We start from the raw sequence: 16,589 nt of genomic DNA, 5'->3' as shown, positions 1-16,589 counted from the left end.
GTTGGCAGTGAAAGTGAAAAGCAGCAACAGGTTGCGCCAAGTACGAGTAGTCGAAAAAGTTGGCGCGTGTGCTTTGCATGACATTTACGAGCGCAACGCGACATTGTGTCATAAAAATGTCAACAGCAACCAACGTCCCCTCGTCACCGTGCTGGGCTCTCACGCGGTAATCAAAGCCGCAGCACGGCTTGACAGCCTGCTAGCGTTTATTTTTATGGCGTCTCGTGGTAAAACAACAATAAAACCAGCAACCAAAACAAAATAAAACATAACCACGCACCAAATCAATGCCCGTAGAGATTTGTGAGCTAAAAATAAATGCGAGGCGCGCCTAATTGCTAACTGTACATGAAATTTTGGCAGCGCATTTAAGCACCACACACATACACACACATTGATAGGTGAGTGGCTAGGTAGATACATATTTATATATACTATAAATGTATCTGTGGCGACAACACACAGCTGCTGTTAGGCTGTTGGTAATAACGATAAAGCAACATTGCTTTGCAAATATACATATAGACAGAATGCAATAAAAACAAATAGTGCTAAGCACAGACTATGGCATATCCTTGGCGAGCAAATGTGTATCACTTTTAAATTCTAATAAATTAAATTCTTTTTAAGTACATTGTCCATTCCATTTCATTGTCGCCTTGTTGTTTGTTTTGTTGAATGAAAATTAGATGTGAAGATGGTTGACAAAACCAGTAAAAATATTTACTAGAAATAAGAAGATGGAGTCTGAGGTTCATCGTTTTTTAGGGGAACACGACGTATCAGTAGTAGAATTATAAACACTTAAAGCATCATTTTGCTTTCTAATGAGTTCGAACGCTCTTGTAGATTTTAATTAAAATGAAAAGCACCAAACTTACAAAATTAAAGTAATAATGTGTATTCCACTAGAACTGAAAGTATAAAACCGGATCTTTCGGGTTTTCATTTAAAAGACTTTTATACTGCATATATATTAAAAAAAATTAAGATGTTGTTCACTTTAAATTACAATTGTTCTTTTATGTTGGTAAATGTGTAAGTGAGGGTCATTTGCACGTGTTTAAAGCTATAGACTCAGGGACATGCGTAAACAACATGGGCCATGGAGGCGGAGGATTCACAACATGCCAAAACGTGCACAATGCTTCAATGCCCGGCAGCCATTTAAATTCTACACCCACGGACGACCGTCGCCGCACTCGAGGGAATTCGGGAGAAGTTAAGGGAGCCAATAGCATTTTGACTCACCGTCAGTGCAATGCCCACAGTGGCCGAAAAGGATCCAAGTCGAAACTCGCCCGTATTGTATTTGACCAGGAACGATGTTTTGCCGACGCCTGAATCTCCGAGCAATATCGTCTTATGGTTGACCGTATCGTCGAAGGGTTGCAAATGGGCGGGTTGCAAGTGAGACTGATGCATGTCCACCTCATCGTACCGGTACGAACGCCAGCCGTCATCGTAGTCATCGTCCGCCAGGCCATAGTCTGTATTGCCGTAGGCGTACATTTGCAACGCTTCACGCGACGGCCTATAGCCAGGATAGCCACTGGGCGAGGCGGTCCTTTGAACGGGCGCCATAATCGAGTCATCGTGGTAATGATGACTGGCGGTCAAACTTTGCTGGCTTTGATGATGATGATGGTGATGATGTGTGGTGCTCAAGGGAGCCGGAGCGGCAGGTGGATTGTAACAGCCATCGCCGAATGGTCGTCTCCGCAATTCATCGATACGTGCTTGTGTGGTCTCCACATCCTCGAAAACATCGTCACTCATGCTGCTTGCATCGTCCGGATGACTCGCTGCCGTGGTTGCCTGCATCTCTGCTGCAATAATAGATAAATGCCAGCAAAAAAGGTTAAACTTGATTTTATTAAATGCTAGATCTAATATCTAAAGCTTAACAAACCAACCAAAAATCGAATCTTATTTTAAATTCTTATTTTAAGTCCTAAAAATGCCATACAACGAAAATGTTAATTATTTATCTGTTCTACGCTTTTCAAATATCCAATTATTCCGACCTTTCTTCAGAAATAAACCTAATGAAGATCTTAGACGTAATAACAATCCAAAAACCTGATATGACTTTGAAAAACAATATTATTGCAACGAAAACTATTATTCTATAAAGAAAAATATTTTAAATAAAGCCTTGTTAAATTATGAAAATATTTAAATGCATATAAGTAATTGACTATAAACAAATATGTTTAAGATATAAACTAACGTTCGCTCCCACTGTCTAAAATGTTGTCGTAATTCGAAGCACCTCTGATTAGCTTTATTTGCATCTCGATTTAAATATGTTGGTGAGTGTTTAAGTTTATTATGGGGTGAATACACAGGATATATGCTGAAATTGGTTCAAGTCTGAACTGAGCTTTTAAGCCTGAGCTTTTCTTCGTCAGCTGTCCCTCGCATCCCTCCGCCTCACTCACTCACTCTCTCTCTCACACACACACACACTCTCTCTCTCTCTCTCTCTTTCACAATAGCCTGAGACTTGCTTTTACACTTACAATTTAATTTTTGACGTTGTCTGTCAACGGCGTGTGCGCTCTGCCCGGTTTTAATGGCACGTTTTCTGAATGAATTCTGGTTACGGTTGCGGGTTCCTTGGGGCTTATTATTTATGTTTCTACTAAGCTTTAATAATTTACTAATATTCTTTAGCTTGTTATTTAAAAAATTCCCTAAACATATATTCGTTAGTTTGCGATTTAGCTTTGGAATTGAACTATTTGCTTTGTTGTTTTGTTTTTATTTTTGGTGTTGTTGCTTGGTGTTTTGTTTTAAAGCCACTATGTAATTTGTTTTTTATATATAATTAACTAGCTAAAGCTTACATATTTATGTTTATACTTATTTATTTTATGCGCTAATTGGTGCCGTGGTTTTTTGCTTGTTAAGTAAATTAATTAATTATTTATGTAATTTTTAACATGTAGTCTTTAATAAGGGAATTTATATTTTAATCCTTGCTTGGTGTTTTTCTTTTGTTTTTTTTTACTTAAAGCTTCTTGTTTTGGTATTTTTCAAGTCCTTATGCGGCGACTGTTTTTGTCACAATTTTGCTCCTTGGCATTTGCGTCAGCGAAAATATTGCGTTTGTGTTAATTTTTGGTCGTAGTTGTTGTTCTTGTTCTTGGTGTTGTTTTTGGTATCACAGCATATATACATACATACATATATAACGAACGTCGCGCTACAACTACGACACGTACTAATTAGCGGCATGCTCAGAGCGCCCCCCGCCAATAGCAGCAACATTGACGGCATGAGAAGAAGAAACGCCGCTTGACTGCATCCGTTGTTGTTGTTGTTGTTTTTGGTATTGTTGTTGGTGATGTTAGAGCTGTTGTTGTTGTTGTTTTTGGCGGAGGTGATTGTGGTGTAGTCGACGCTGACGTCTTCATTTCTGCTTGTTATCTGTCACACGCGCCCAACTGTGGCAGTGGCAGTGGCATCAGCATCACCAGCAAGAGCAGCAATAGCAGGAATGACACACTCGCATCCTGTGTGTTGTTGTGCCAACAGCCAGCATACATTCATCGACCCGCAATCTATACCAACAAAAGCCCATTTGACAACGGCAACGGCCAGAAGTGACGGCGACGACAACAAACCGGAGTTTTACGATAGGCTCCCACAGCTCGATATCCTTTGTGGGTCATTGTGTATGTGTGTGTGTGATTGTGTGTGTCAGCGGTGGCGTTGCTGTCTGTAGGTTTCACAATATTTGATTTCACATTTTCGTTTCTTTTTTCTTTTGACTATTATTAGTTTTGGACACTATTATTTTCCACACCCTTTGAACGCCTCTTTTGGGCTTTGTTATATGTGCGGCGCCTTTGAACGTGGCTTTATCACATTATTTTCAATTTCATCACACACATACACATATGTATGCAATTTTGATTACTTTCTAGTGATTTTTTGTGTATGGAATGGCGTGGTCTATTTAGCTATTGCTGCTTTAGTACTGAAGTACGGAAATTCATTGACAGTTTAAGTGGCTGCGTGCAAAAAAAAAAGTGAAAGAGAATTGCACAAGAGCGCCGAAATTCGGAGAGCCGGGCGTAAACTGCGCATGTCCAGCACATCGTGTTCAAAATTCGGCTAAATTTGTATTTGCGGAGTCCAAATTCAGTCAATATATTAAGAAGCAGTAGTAGTTGTTTAAACTATTGTATATAGTACTCATATAAAATTCTCTAGTAGCTCACGTTTATTAGTCCTCTGGTAAGCGCCAACGTACATCGAAATTCAAATCAGCATCTTACTATATGGCAGCACGTGACTTCTTTCAAAAAATATGGCAGCACTGCAACGAAGTGTATCGGCATTATCTTATCGATATCGCAGAATTCACCGACACTTATTATACAGCTCTGCATTTGCACTCCTATTATTTTTGTGAATTTTAATAAATAGTGAATTAATATTACATTTTATTGTGTGGTTTTGAACAAAAATCAAAAAAAGAAGAACTGTTTTCAGTGCTCATTGGATAAAAGAAACGCAATCCACTAGCGACGCGTGGAAACTTCCCGAAAGCCGCACGAGCTGCTCTCTGTCCGCTGCTGCTTCTCTCTCTTTTTCAACGAAGCATTTTGCGTTCTATTTCCTGTGCGTCAGGAGCAGGCAGCGTATATTTATTTACCAACATACAAAAACACACGCGTTAGGTGAGAAGTGTGTGTAAAAACGGCACGCAGAGAATACTTAAAGCGTGCAGCAAGTGTTTATACTAAGTAGCTCAAAAACAGCCCAAAAATTGGTAAAGTGGACGGCACAATGGGCAGCTCGGACGATCGGGTCTATGCTGCCGAAAAAATCATACAGAAGCGCGTTAGAAAGGTATGTAAAAGTTAAACCAAATCCTGGCCATACTAACTAAAACATACAAAACGACACGCGTAAATGCGCAGCACAAAAATTACAAGGTCACATGTCCTTCGAAATTTGAGCAGAGACCATCTGCTGGCAGCTGCTTCTGCTACGGCCGTTGCAACAACCACCATTTGCACGTTGCGTTCGCATGTGTTGTTTTTGTTATTGTGTGCGCCTCGATGAAAAATCAATTAGTTTTGTGTGTGGCTGTAGTACGCGCCAATTTTTGAATGAAGTGCTCTGCAGCTGGCGCCTCAAAGAAAACAATGATAAAAACAAAGAACATTCCTGTTCAATGATCTTACAGGGCGTTGTGGAGTACCGTGTCAAGTGGAAGGGCTGGAACCAACGGTACAACACATGGGAGCCAGAAGTAAACATTCTGGATCGACGCCTTATCGACATCTATGAGCAAAGCAACAAATCTTCAGGCACGCCCTCTAAACGTGGCAACAAGAAGAAGGAAAAAGAGCCTGATCCAGAGCCCGAATCCGAAGAGGATGAATACACATTTACTGGAGATGATGTGGACACCAATCAGGCAACAACCTCAAACGTGGCAGCCAACTCCGCTCAAGAAAGCGAGAAGAAAGATAAGGATAAAAAGCATCATCATCACCACCATCATCACCACCACCACCACAACAACCAAAGCATAAAGTCCGAACGTACCAGCAGCCGTCGCTCCGAGTCGCCCCACCCACATCATCACGAGTCGAAGCGACAGCGTACGGAGCACAGCTCATCCTCAAACAGCAGCTTCACGCACACTTCATTTGTGCCGGAAGCAGACACAAACTCTTCGAGCTCGGAGGATCAGCCACTAATTGGCACTAAACGAAAGGCGGAAGTGCTAAAAGAGGGCAAAATTGGTGTGACCATCAAGACCTCACCCGATGGACCAGTGCCTGCAACCAAACAACAAGCACAACATCCAGCCGAACAACAACAAAAGCAGACGGAGTCATCCACACCACTTAAGGCAGAGCTCTTGGTAGCGACGTTGAAGGAGAACGATGGTGCTGAATCAACACCTTGCACCGAAGAGGAGGATGATGAGCCCGTGCCACAATCAGCTTCATCACCATCGGAGAATAACAACATACCAAAATTGGGCGGCAGTGTCGCTTCTCTGGCACAAAAACAACAGCTTACGCCGCTCTCGCCGCGAGCTTTGCCACCACGTTTCTGGTTGCCCGCTAAGTGCAACATATCCAATCGAGTGGTCATCACCGATGTGACCGTCAATCTCGAGACAGTGACTATACGGGAGTGCAAGACGGAACGTGGCTTTTTTCGTGAGCGTGACATGAAAGGCGACTCTTCCCCGGTGGCTTAAAAGTGGCACGGGTTGCCTCCTAAAAAGTAAACAAGAAACTCAGATGTATATACATTTTTAATTCCCCTCAACCCAAACAAATTCATATAAAATGTTTCAAAGCATTTTTTTAAAAACTAACTTATTTATTATGTACCTATCTACCTATACATGTATGTATTTATTTTTAGCGTAGTTTCTAGTTGTTGTTTTATTACAATGTTTAGAGATCAGTGAGGCGTGCGTTAAGCAGCAGCAAAATTTATTACTTAAGCATTATTTTCTACCTAACGCGCGCAATCCACAGACCGTAGTATAACATATATAAATATACAGATATTTATTTAACATATATAAATTATATATTTTTTTATAACAGTTTGAATCTGATGAATAACACACACAACTCCATTTACTGCAATATTTAAGCAATTGTTGACTACGCTTGATGTACACGTACATACATACAAACAGAAGCATACTTATTTACAATGCATATTTAAAGCTAGAAAAGTATCCAAGAAGAAAATGGAAAAAAAACAACACTGCTACAAATCCTGTTGTAGATATTTGCGTTACAAATTGTTAACAACAACGCATTGTTTTAAGTTTGAAGACCTCTTAGGGTTAGCTGTGCTTTCCAGTGCTGGAATTGTTGACTGATTTCTGCAAGAAAAGGCGTGTGGGCTACCGACAAGTAAATTATGTAAAACTGAAACCATCATCTTAGATTTTAGACTTCATTTGTTCAATCTGTGCAAACCAAATAAATATTTCTTAACTAACTAAAGTAAGTGCTGTCTTTATGCTTTTAACCCATAAAATTGTGCTGTGCACTCATGAATCAGGTATGCGGATATTAATTACTTAGCCTTTATTTTAATATAAATTATGGGATAGATGGCATAAATATGGCATTTATTTTAACGACTCTAAGCTTGTAAAACTATATTTCAAAAATAAATCCATAGGTCTGCCGAAATTTAAATATAGTTTACTATTAACTTCACAGTCCTTAAGTTTATTTCCAAATGTACTAGAACAAATTTATGTATCGACAGACTTAATTTCCCTAATATATGTAAAAAGAATCAAAACGAATCAAATGAGTAAAAATTCTAAAATCCTTCAACTAAATCTTGTTTGTAGATAACGCGCAAAAAACGACTATTTTTCCAAATCAGAGAATGTAGAATTGTTTCGTAAAAGTCTATATATCTTCACATAAAATTATTTTAACAATCGGCATCCAAAGCTTTTCAAATAATTAATTCGAACCCTTAACATCAATAAATTTAGAATTTTCGGCTGCGTTTCGTAACATTGTAACATTTTATTGAATTGTTTTGTTGGATTTTATTTTGTAAGCAACGCACAATTTTATCTAGAAACTTATGTTCATAATCTCGATAATAGTCCCAAATGTGGTTTTCCAATTGTTCTTATAAAATCATCAACAGCGAAACAAACAAATCTTATTTATAAATATATACACATTTATGTATACATATGTATGTGCTTAGTAGTTATTGGCTAGTTTTAGTTGCAACGGTAATTCCATAAAAACAAATCAAATCAAACACTTTAATGTTTGTCATTTAATTGCTCTAACTAATATGTTATGAACAATATCAAATGTACATAAATTAAATAGAAACAGACAAAAGCTTACACCTTTGTTTATTGCTGGTAAAATGGTAACATGATTAATATCTGTGGCGAAACTATCTTTAATATCTCTTAAGTTAATAGACCTCTTATAGTTTCGTTCATGACAAAGAATTTTAAATAGAATCTATTGGCCAACAGAGATACAAGATCAGGTCAGGATTCCTTTTTCGATAAGGAATACTGAATAACATCTTTTGATTAAAAGGGACAAAATTTTACGTCTTCGTATTTTGAGAGAAGATAGTAATTTGCGTTATATTTTGAGTATCTCCTCAGTGAAATTATCTCAAAATTTCGTTTAAACATATCTATCTTTATATCTTGGGTTTTTGATGATAATTTAAAAATTAGCTAAAAACCAAACCAGTGAATATACCTCTTAAAGTTTCGTTTGCGAAAACAGTATCTATTGGTTGAATTGGGCTTGCATATGTTTCAAGATGATTGATTAGTCAGAATTCAAATCTTGTATCTGTAAACTACAGTGCATACGAGTATGTGTTTAAAGTGATATTGAATATCAGACGTAGATTTTTAACATTCAATGGCATTGAATGACGCGGCAATATCATTTATAGAAGCACCACCAACGGACCCCGCATTAACTAGCTAGCAGAATCAAAATCTCGCTACTTTGTACAAGTCTTACAAATCTAAATCTAAGGGGGCCTGTTCTCATAAGGGCCGACACTTGTTGATAAAGGAGTTAATAATTGACGCGACCTTTTCGGGCTCATTTAGGTGGACGTGATGCGTGCCATCGACTTCGTGATATTCAAACTGCGAGTTCTTTCGTAGGGCTGCCAAGGTCGCGTCGTAGTACTCTTTGCGTTCATAGTAGGGTGCTTGCTTTGCCTTAATGAATAAGTGGGGACATGTAATCCTCGAGGCCATCTCTAACGGCACATCGATGGATAATGTGTAAAACAGTGAGTTTTTTAGTCGACTATCGCGTGAGAAGTAATACTTATGAGGCTCATGGGTGGATGGTTTTGCATTGCGTTGCAGCAGAAATTTACATGCCTCCATAGAGACGGATTTATCCGTACCCAAGTGTAAACGTTCCACTAGTTGGTCCCATTCATAGGCTGGTGGTTCTGTGCCGATACGATTCCGTCTTTCAACTTTAAGCGCATTCTCCAGACGTTCTGACAAGCCAGTGACTATGTGGCGGGGACTACGTATGGGCGGCTTTAGCACATCCAAGCCAATGAACATGTCCACTTTATCTGGGAATAGCGCGCTGAACACGAAACCGTTGATGGAACTCATCGAGTGACCCATTATAGAGACCTTATCCCAATTGTATTCCTCCATGATGCGACGTATGAGCAGCACATAGTCAATGGAGTGGTAGATAATGCCCGGAGGCAGCCAGGACGACAGTCCATGACCTGGACAATCGATGCTGAGGAATGAAAGATGCGGGGGCAGTAGTGGAGCGAGAGTATCAAAGGTGCCTGCATTATCCTGCCACCCATGCATTCCCAGTATAGGGCGGACATGCTTGGGACCATACCATTTGCCCGCAATATGGCCCCAGGGTACGGGTATCGTAATCTCATCGTACTAGAAAGACAATCGTGATTGTGAGTCAACGTCAAGATTTGCAATACCAATTACTCACATGTTTTGTGATCATTTTTAGTGACCTGGCTGAGCCATTGCTACTGTTATGTCTAAGGATATTTTGTGTCCCTGAACCGCCTGTCATTTGCGTCAGCAGACGCAGTCCCTTTTGGAAACTCATTTTTCTCAGCTGTGGTGGTGAAAGCGTCTATTGAATAACAAAATTGACCCACAAACGTGTGCACAGCTTTCCGGCTTCAGTCGCAATGACGTTTTGCTCTCAGTTTCACTTGCCAACGGTGATGCGGCGTTTCACGTGGTGAACTTTGATCCCCAACGCAATCTCACTTGGATTACACACAGATTTTTTGGAGAATTACGCGATTCTGAACAATTTTAAATCAGTCATGGGGGAACGGAGATGTGTGAATGGTGAGTAAACATTGCAAATGGGCAAAAGTCACGCATATGTGACTTTGTCACGGCTAATTTCTTGATTAATATTTATTAGTTTATAGATAATGATTAATGAAATGGATGAATGAAATGAAACTTAATTAAATGTTAGCGATATGTATAATTAAAAAGTAATCTTTGCAAATTCAAAGGTGATAGAATGCAACATAATGTTCAGTCATGGTTATTATAAAGTTGTTTTCTTTTTATCAGTTTTACCATATTCACAATTATTAGTGATGATAACTCCTATTCATTTTTCAGAACACGCTCTTAACTAATAAAGTTGTCACGCAATTAATTTAAAACTCTGATATATATAAAGTAACAGATTAATTTACAAGAATAAAATTAATAAAAAATAAGAATACGTGTAATTTGAATATTATTTTTCCTGGTATCTATTAATTACAATTTTTTAATTTTATAGATAAATTTAAAGGTTACGATCAAGATGGTGATAATTCAGCCTCATTTTCCTTCCACCTCTATCTCACGATTTCCAATTCATGCAAAGTTCCATCTCTGAGAGCACAGGTTTTCTGTCTCTCAACAACTTTATCAGCTGACTGCTTGCCATGTTTATTGTCGTTCGCTTTTCATTGTTTTAGGTGGTAGTTAATAATTTTGTTCATTCATTTATCATAGCTGCGGCATAAAAAATAGTGCAAAGCAAAATTTGCATAAATGCCTGCCCGCACATTGGACACGTCATTGACAAAGCCAAATCGTAAGTAATGGCTTTTGCAAGCCGGTGAAAAATAAGAAGACAGAAGAACTATGAAATGTACCGCCGCTCGACCTTGACCTTTGAACGCCGCGAATGCAAAATGTTTCACTGACTACCACCCTGCAATGCATGCAAATTATGATTATTGCCGCGTTTTGCTGTTTATTTTTGTCTTGTTTCGTCGTGTGCTACTTCACGGTTGCTTTTGTGCACGCTTCGTCTCAGTTTCGTGAACTAATCAAAAAAATGTGACGCGATTAGCGCGCTAATCTCTCTAGTACGATAGCGATAAGAAAGAATAGAACAAGCATTTCTAGCTAAACTTTGAAATTAACTCGATTTTTATTCATTCTTAACAATTTGACCAGCGATCACAGGTGAAATCAACGGCATGGATTCCAGCAAAATCACAAATATAGATCTCAATCAGCGCTATCGTCATGCAGGTGACTTGACCGGCGAACCACCTACCCGTACCGTAAGTGGACTTTGAATTCACGACACTCAGGCAGACAACCCGTCTAACCCGTTTCTATGTGCTATTTACAGTTTGCTGAAATTACAATACCCGTACCCTGGGGACACATAGCTGGGAAATGGTTTGGTCCGCAGAATGTGCAGCCGATCCTTGGGCTGCATGGTTGGCAAGATAATGCAGGTACCTTTGATTTGTTGGTGCCCTTGCTGCCGCCTGATGTGGCCTTTCTATCTGTCGATTTACCTGGGCATGGATTATCGTCTCGTCTGCCAGACGGATGTTACTATAATTCTGTAGATAATCTCTATGTGATACGCCTGATTATGAAGCAGTACAAGTGGGAGAAAGTATCGCTAATTGGCCACTCCATGTCGTCCATCATTTGCTTTGTCTTTGCTGCTGTTTTCCCCGACAAAGTTGATATGGTCATTGGCCTTGATGCTCTGAAGCCGCATCAACGCCCATATCCGGCTGTTATACGTACGATGGAAACACGCTTGGATGAGTTTCTGCGCGAGGACGAGCGCAATCGGAGCAAGAATGAGCCGCCTAGCTATGCGTACGACGAGCTCATTGAGCGTGTCTACATCGGCACCTTTCATTCGGTCAATAAGGAGCACTGTAAGCACATTATGGCACGGAATATACAAAAGTCAGGAAAATACCCGGACAAGTACTTCTTCTGTCGCGATCGCCGACTGAAATTCTATAATTACGCGATTGGATCACAGGAGCTGTGCGTGGAAATGGCGCAGCGCATCAAGTGCCCCTACTTGTTCATTAAGGGCAAACAATCATCCTATTTCGAGGATAAAAAGTATTATGATGAGGTCCTAGACCTGCTTCTAAAGAAGTCCAACTTCGAGTATATTGAGGCTGATGGCACACATCACTTGCACATGAACAATCCCGAAACAATTATAGAGCCTATCAATAATTTCATTCAACGCTTTGGGCCAGCCGCTGCAGCAGCATCGCGCAAAAAGGCCAAGGAGGCTAAGGAGAGCAAGCTTTGAGCTGAGCTCAAAGCCCATAATCACACAATGGTTACATGGGGCTTTATTTATTAGCGCTTAAGCGATTCTGCGTATCGTTTTATACAGCATTTTATTTACTTAATCGTTGCCTTAACTTAAATATATGTGAACAATTTGTATATATGTTTTTCGAATATAAATGCGTGTAACGAACTCAAAGGCAAGGATGCCGTGTAACAAGTAATGCGTGTGACGTGCCCGCTGTTGCAAGAGCTCGACCGTCGAGTTGGACTTTAATGGCAATGGCAATGTACTCGCTAAGCTCACCTTGCATCATTGATCGCCACATGCAATAGTCCCGGAATATATGGGCCGCACTTGTACAAGCTGCCAGTTACAATGAAACAGGTAGACTTCTGCTTTTCCCTCACTTCGAAGACTGCACACACTTTTTTAAAGCTACGGTCAGACAGACTAAATGTTTGTACACAAACTCGGCGCATTACTTGTATTCATGTATGCCACGAAATGTAAAACTGAAACAGATTGATAGTAAAGCGTTGTTTCATTATAAACTGCAAAAACTTAATCGTCATGACATACTTGTCAAATTTCGCACATTTGTGTACAAATTGTGTGTTTATCTGTGTCGTTGCCTTTGATCGCATTTTGAATACTCGTAACATAAAAATTTGTATAACAAAAACAGGAATATTGTTTTGTAGATGAAAGTTTGTTTTGCTTGAGAGAAACCTTGCAAGCGCTTTTTTGTGGCATAGTTAGCCGATAACTAATTCGCTTTTATGTAAGAGCAAGAATTTCTTTAATATGGGACCCATATGAAGTAAGAGTAACAAATACATATGTCTCGAAAAATAGCATTGGCCGGTACCAGAAGAAATATTTTTTTTTTTACCGTAAGACAACAGACCCACCTCCCATTTAGAAAAGTCCTTGATAATTTATTAATTGCTTTATTGTTTGTTTTATAGTTTAGACGTACCTCGACCCAATTATGGCTTTATACGATAGCTCAAGCAAGACCTAAGTCTGATGTGGCTCTAATTGACCAAAGCATGTTGTTTTTTAAAACAATTGAACACTATTTATTTGAATAACTTTCTAAAGTGTTCTATTACGATTAAGACAGTTTTCCCATGTATCATTTACTATCAGATAAACAAGATCAGATGACAAAGAAGGTAAGGTTCAGTACTACTTGTATAGAATTAACTTAAGAAATAACAGTATATACAAGCGTTATTTTCATTTCATTTCTGTATAATAGGCATAAGACTATGCTATAAATCTGTTCTGGGGACTTTTTAAACAACAACTTAAAATGATGGTCTTTCCTGGTAATGATCAATATTACTCGCAGCTGATGTTAAGTTTGTTTCAAACGGAAACCGCAAGCCTAAATGCTCTCCTTGGTTAGTAGGAGTAGGGCATAAAAGCGATCAGTTCACGTTGACCTAAATTTTCGGTCAGCAGCTGTGGCCGCAGGCGCTGGACCCCAACAGATGTGGAAGAACGTGAGCAGCGAAAGTGTTAATAACCGCGTCAGTGAACCATAAAGAGCCAAACAGGTTTTCGTACGATCGGCATCCATTTACCTATAAACGATACATACCATATATACGCACCGCAGCGTTCCAAACTGTTGCATCACTTTCAGACTCTTTCTTGCGCTACGGGTCTCGTTTTTGGCGGTCAGTGTGCGAATTTACATTGAAATGGCTTGTGGAATATATTTAAGAGGAGAAGAAAAAAAAGCGATCGTATCACCATTAACAACAGCATTGGAGCTGTTGGCCCTGCAGCTTCCACATATGTGTTGTCTGCATAAATTAAGTGCAGGTATCGATTTTTTCTCGCTTTTTGCTGTCATAGGTGCTATTAATGGCCTGTCAAGAGGGTCAATTCCTGGCTACTTCGCCTACAACAACAAATATGAACAGCATCTGCAAAGTATTCTGAAATGTACGAGTGTGTGAAGGCGTTCGCTTTGGCTTGACTTTAAGTTGCAGTTTTGGATTTATTTTTGTGCGACTTTTTATTTATTGAGCGTGTATTTTATGTACAAGTTTAAACTACTTTAGGAGCATCTTGCAGCTTAGCGACGCTGCGGTGGTGGAGGATGGGCCGCAATGTATTCCAATGCTCGAATAATATATTCTGGAATAGGTGGTGGTGTGGGCAGAGCAGCACCCTGGGGCTGGAAGCCATTCTCATCGGCAATGTAGCTAATTTGAATGTTTTCGCCCTCGGGTGTGACGAAACTATAGGCTCCACTGACTCCGTTTGGATTGCCCGCCTCCTGACTCTGTATTCCATTGCTAGTCTCGAAAGCATAGGCATAGTTGCCTTCCGCATCTGCAGGATCGTTTTTTAGGTTTAGAATTTCGGCATTCTTATTGATGTGATCGGCGCAGACACTAGCCAGCAGAGCAGCAAACAAACATAGCGTCTGCAATGTAAAAAGAATTCACACAATTATCCTTCCACTCTCACACAAAAACTCTTGTAAATATCCATCAATGCCTTCGCTACTCACAATTTTGAACATCTTCGTTAAATTGTCTAATTTATACTGTTGATTTGCTCTTGAAAACCAAACGCTTTTATACCTGCGCCAAACCAGCCAAAAAGTATTAACACCAACACGTTCTGCGACTGTTTCTGCTACTGCTTCTGCGCAAACGCCAACGCCGGCGTCAACATCAGCTTCGTCGTCTGCAGAAGCAGCAGAAGCGGCAGAAGAAGCTGAACCAGCAGCTTGAAGAGCGTCTCCGGTCGTCGTTTCTAATCTGCTTAGCTTCAACTGATTGGCGCTGAACTGCGGCGTTGCGTTAAACCAAATATCAAACTTAATATGTGTTTGACCAAAAAGCAAATAACGTAAAATTAAATTAAACTCAGCGCCAACAAAAATTATTAAAACCAAATTCATTTGAACTTAATATAAGTGGCGGCGGGCTTGCTGATGAACGTGTCTGTGACCGCTTTTTAGTACGCTCGTCTTTGAAAAGAGTATGCCACTATTTCCGAGTTGTTTGTAATGTATAGAAAAAGCATATTTTCAATAATAATGTGTGCTATGCAGTGCTATAATATCTTATGATCTTAATAAAAAGGTCTAATTTTGCTTACCTTTTTCTCATGCATTACTTTAAAACTTGAATGGCTCTTAATTGCTGCTGATATATCCTTCAACAATACCATTTTTTTTTTTTTTTTTTAAATTGTAGAAATAAAAAGTTTTATTAATGTTGCTAAGCTAAGCCTGGTCTGAAGCCGACAAAAAGAAACTTACAAAATATTAAAATAGTGTCTAACAAAGGTCATTTTAAAAAAGTTCTTAAATTGTTCATTTAAAATTAGAGCGTAAAACTGATTCTCTTATGAACGTATGTATGTAGTAGTAACCGATTTGGATGAAAATTGAAACGAACCAAACAAGAATAATCTGAACGTCTTTTCTGAGCTCCCAATTCCTATGAATATTTGTTGATTTTTTAGCATATTTGGAGTCAATACCTTATACGTGTATATACATACATATATACCTTTTTATTTGTCTTTATAAGCACAAGTTAAACTAAAATACATGCGGCAGCTTCAGAGCTTTTAAGCTGGCTTTCGGTACCTTTGGCATGTTTCTGCCAAAGTTGTTAAGCTATGATCATCATTTCTCATCCGATCATCATCTCATTTAAATTATCAGATTTTAAACGAATTGAAACTATTGTCTAGCACTTACTTTTGTCTGAGTTCCTTTTTGTAGTTCCGATAGGATTAAATTGTAGTTTTTTGTGCATAGCTTGAAGATAATGGAGCGATGAGAAGAAGGCGACCTTAACATTATTTTCGTATTTTATAAAAAACACTCTTCCCTAAATCAAGCTAATTTTTTTTTTATTAATTAAATTTATATTAATTACAATGATTTCAGGTTCCTCTAAAAATGCTCAGCTTTAAAGATATCCATTAAAGTGCTAGCTTTTTATTAAAATTAATAGAGATAGAAAGTTGACCAGAAATCATTTTAGTCTGACAAACAAGATTTTTTATTTTCTAAGTTAAATTTTCAAAAAAAAAAAAATTATTTGATGCCATCTATACCTATATACTCTACTTGCCCCGAGAGTATGGTGTTTAAAAAGCGTATTCTAGGTTCGTCATGTTGTTTAAAACTATGTTGCGATAATCCCAGCCCATGGGGCTGCATTTGGCCGTTGGCCACGCACCCGACTCACTTAAGACCTGAGTGGCTCACTCTGTGACGAGCAATGGTGACATTAGTGGATGCTGGCAATTAAACCACCATTTAATGTGGCTTTCAATGTTTACGATGCGGCTTTGGATCTCGGACAACAAGCGACAGCCGAGCCCACATAGATAATCGTAGAGCACGGCGATTGCGCAAACATGGCTCACATAAATCTGGCCAAAATTAAAACGAAATTAATTTTTCATCGGCTTCAGTTT

The 16,589-nt window shown here is 39.1% G+C and overlaps 5 protein-coding genes across 5 annotated transcripts in view; 2 read left to right on the top strand and 3 right to left on the bottom strand.

Annotated features, from left to right (window-relative positions):
• LOC115622403 (ras-related protein Rab-26) overlaps positions 1–3,953 on the bottom strand; it is a 33,924-nt gene extending 29,971 nt beyond the window's left edge. The window contains exons 1-2 of the mRNA XM_030516334.1: positions 2,526–3,953; positions 1,252–1,829 (exon numbers count right to left, since the gene is read on the bottom strand). Of these exons, the coding sequence (XP_030372194.1) occupies positions 1,252–1,824 (573 nt within the window). The 5' untranslated portion in view covers positions 1,825–1,829; positions 2,526–3,953. The remainder of the gene's footprint in view (positions 1–1,251; positions 1,830–2,525) is intronic.
• A 475-nt stretch (positions 3,954–4,428) lies between these two features.
• Positions 4,429–6,482, top strand: LOC115622653 (polycomb group protein Pc). Its single transcript, XM_030516662.1, has 2 exons — positions 4,429–4,866; positions 5,207–6,482. The coding sequence occupies exons 1-2, from the start codon at positions 4,804–4,806 to the stop codon at positions 6,236–6,238; spliced, it is 1,095 nt and encodes a 364-aa protein (XP_030372522.1). The 5' UTR covers positions 4,429–4,803; the 3' UTR covers positions 6,239–6,482.
• A 1,398-nt stretch (positions 6,483–7,880) lies between these two features.
• LOC115622723 (probable serine hydrolase) lies at positions 7,881–9,871 on the bottom strand. The gene is made up of 2 exons (XM_030516764.1): positions 9,516–9,871; positions 7,881–9,457 (listed from the first exon to the last, which is right to left on the bottom strand). The coding sequence occupies exons 1-2, from the start codon at positions 9,636–9,638 to the stop codon at positions 8,564–8,566; spliced, it is 1,017 nt and encodes a 338-aa protein (XP_030372624.1). The 5' UTR covers positions 9,639–9,871; the 3' UTR covers positions 7,881–8,563.
• Positions 9,872–10,493: 622 nt separating this feature from the next.
• On the top strand, positions 10,494–12,279 carry LOC115622720 (probable serine hydrolase). Its single transcript, XM_030516761.1, has 3 exons — positions 10,494–10,643; positions 11,012–11,121; positions 11,193–12,279. The coding sequence occupies exons 1-3, from the start codon at positions 10,601–10,603 to the stop codon at positions 12,135–12,137; spliced, it is 1,098 nt and encodes a 365-aa protein (XP_030372621.1). The 5' UTR covers positions 10,494–10,600; the 3' UTR covers positions 12,138–12,279.
• Positions 12,280–14,214: 1,935 nt separating this feature from the next.
• On the bottom strand, positions 14,215–14,667 carry LOC115622510 (pupal cuticle protein Edg-78E). Its single transcript, XM_030516463.1, has 2 exons — positions 14,656–14,667; positions 14,215–14,568 (listed from the first exon to the last, which is right to left on the bottom strand). Exons 1-2 carry the CDS (start codon positions 14,665–14,667, stop codon positions 14,215–14,217), a joined length of 366 nt encoding a protein of 121 aa, XP_030372323.1.
• Positions 14,668–16,589: the final 1,922 nt, after the last annotated feature.

The sequence above is a fragment of the Scaptodrosophila lebanonensis genome, unplaced genomic scaffold, assembly GCF_003285725.1.
Source record: "Scaptodrosophila lebanonensis strain 11010-0011.00,11010-0021.00 unplaced genomic scaffold, SlebRS2 tig00000043-arrow-pilon, whole genome shotgun sequence".
Classification (NCBI taxonomy): domain Eukaryota; kingdom Metazoa; phylum Arthropoda; class Insecta; order Diptera; family Drosophilidae; genus Scaptodrosophila; species Scaptodrosophila lebanonensis.
Note: the sequence above shows the minus strand (reverse complement) of the source record. Positions and strands in the feature narration are given on the sequence as shown.

Coding starts and splice junctions, on each gene's coding strand:
- LOC115622653 (XM_030516662.1), top strand. CDS start 4,804: ATGGGCAGCTCGGACGATCGGGTCTATGCTGCCGAAAAAATCATACAG. Junction 4,867..5,206: donor TACAGAAGCGCGTTAGAAAG/GTATGTAAAAGT, acceptor ATGATCTTACAG/GGCGTTGTGGAGTACCGTGT.
- LOC115622723 (XM_030516764.1), bottom strand. CDS start 9,638: ATGAGTTTCCAAAAGGGACTGCGTCTGCTGACGCAAATGACAGGCGGT. Junction 9,458..9,515: donor TAAAAATGATCACAAAACAT/GTGAGTAATTGG, acceptor TTGTCTTTCTAG/TACGATGAGATTACGATACC.
- LOC115622720 (XM_030516761.1), top strand. CDS start 10,601: ATGCCTGCCCGCACATTGGACACGTCATTGACAAAGCCAAATC. Junction 10,644..11,011: donor GTCATTGACAAAGCCAAATC/GTAAGTAATGGC, acceptor CAATTTGACCAG/CGATCACAGGTGAAATCAAC. Junction 11,122..11,192: donor GCGAACCACCTACCCGTACC/GTAAGTGGACTT, acceptor TGCTATTTACAG/TTTGCTGAAATTACAATACC.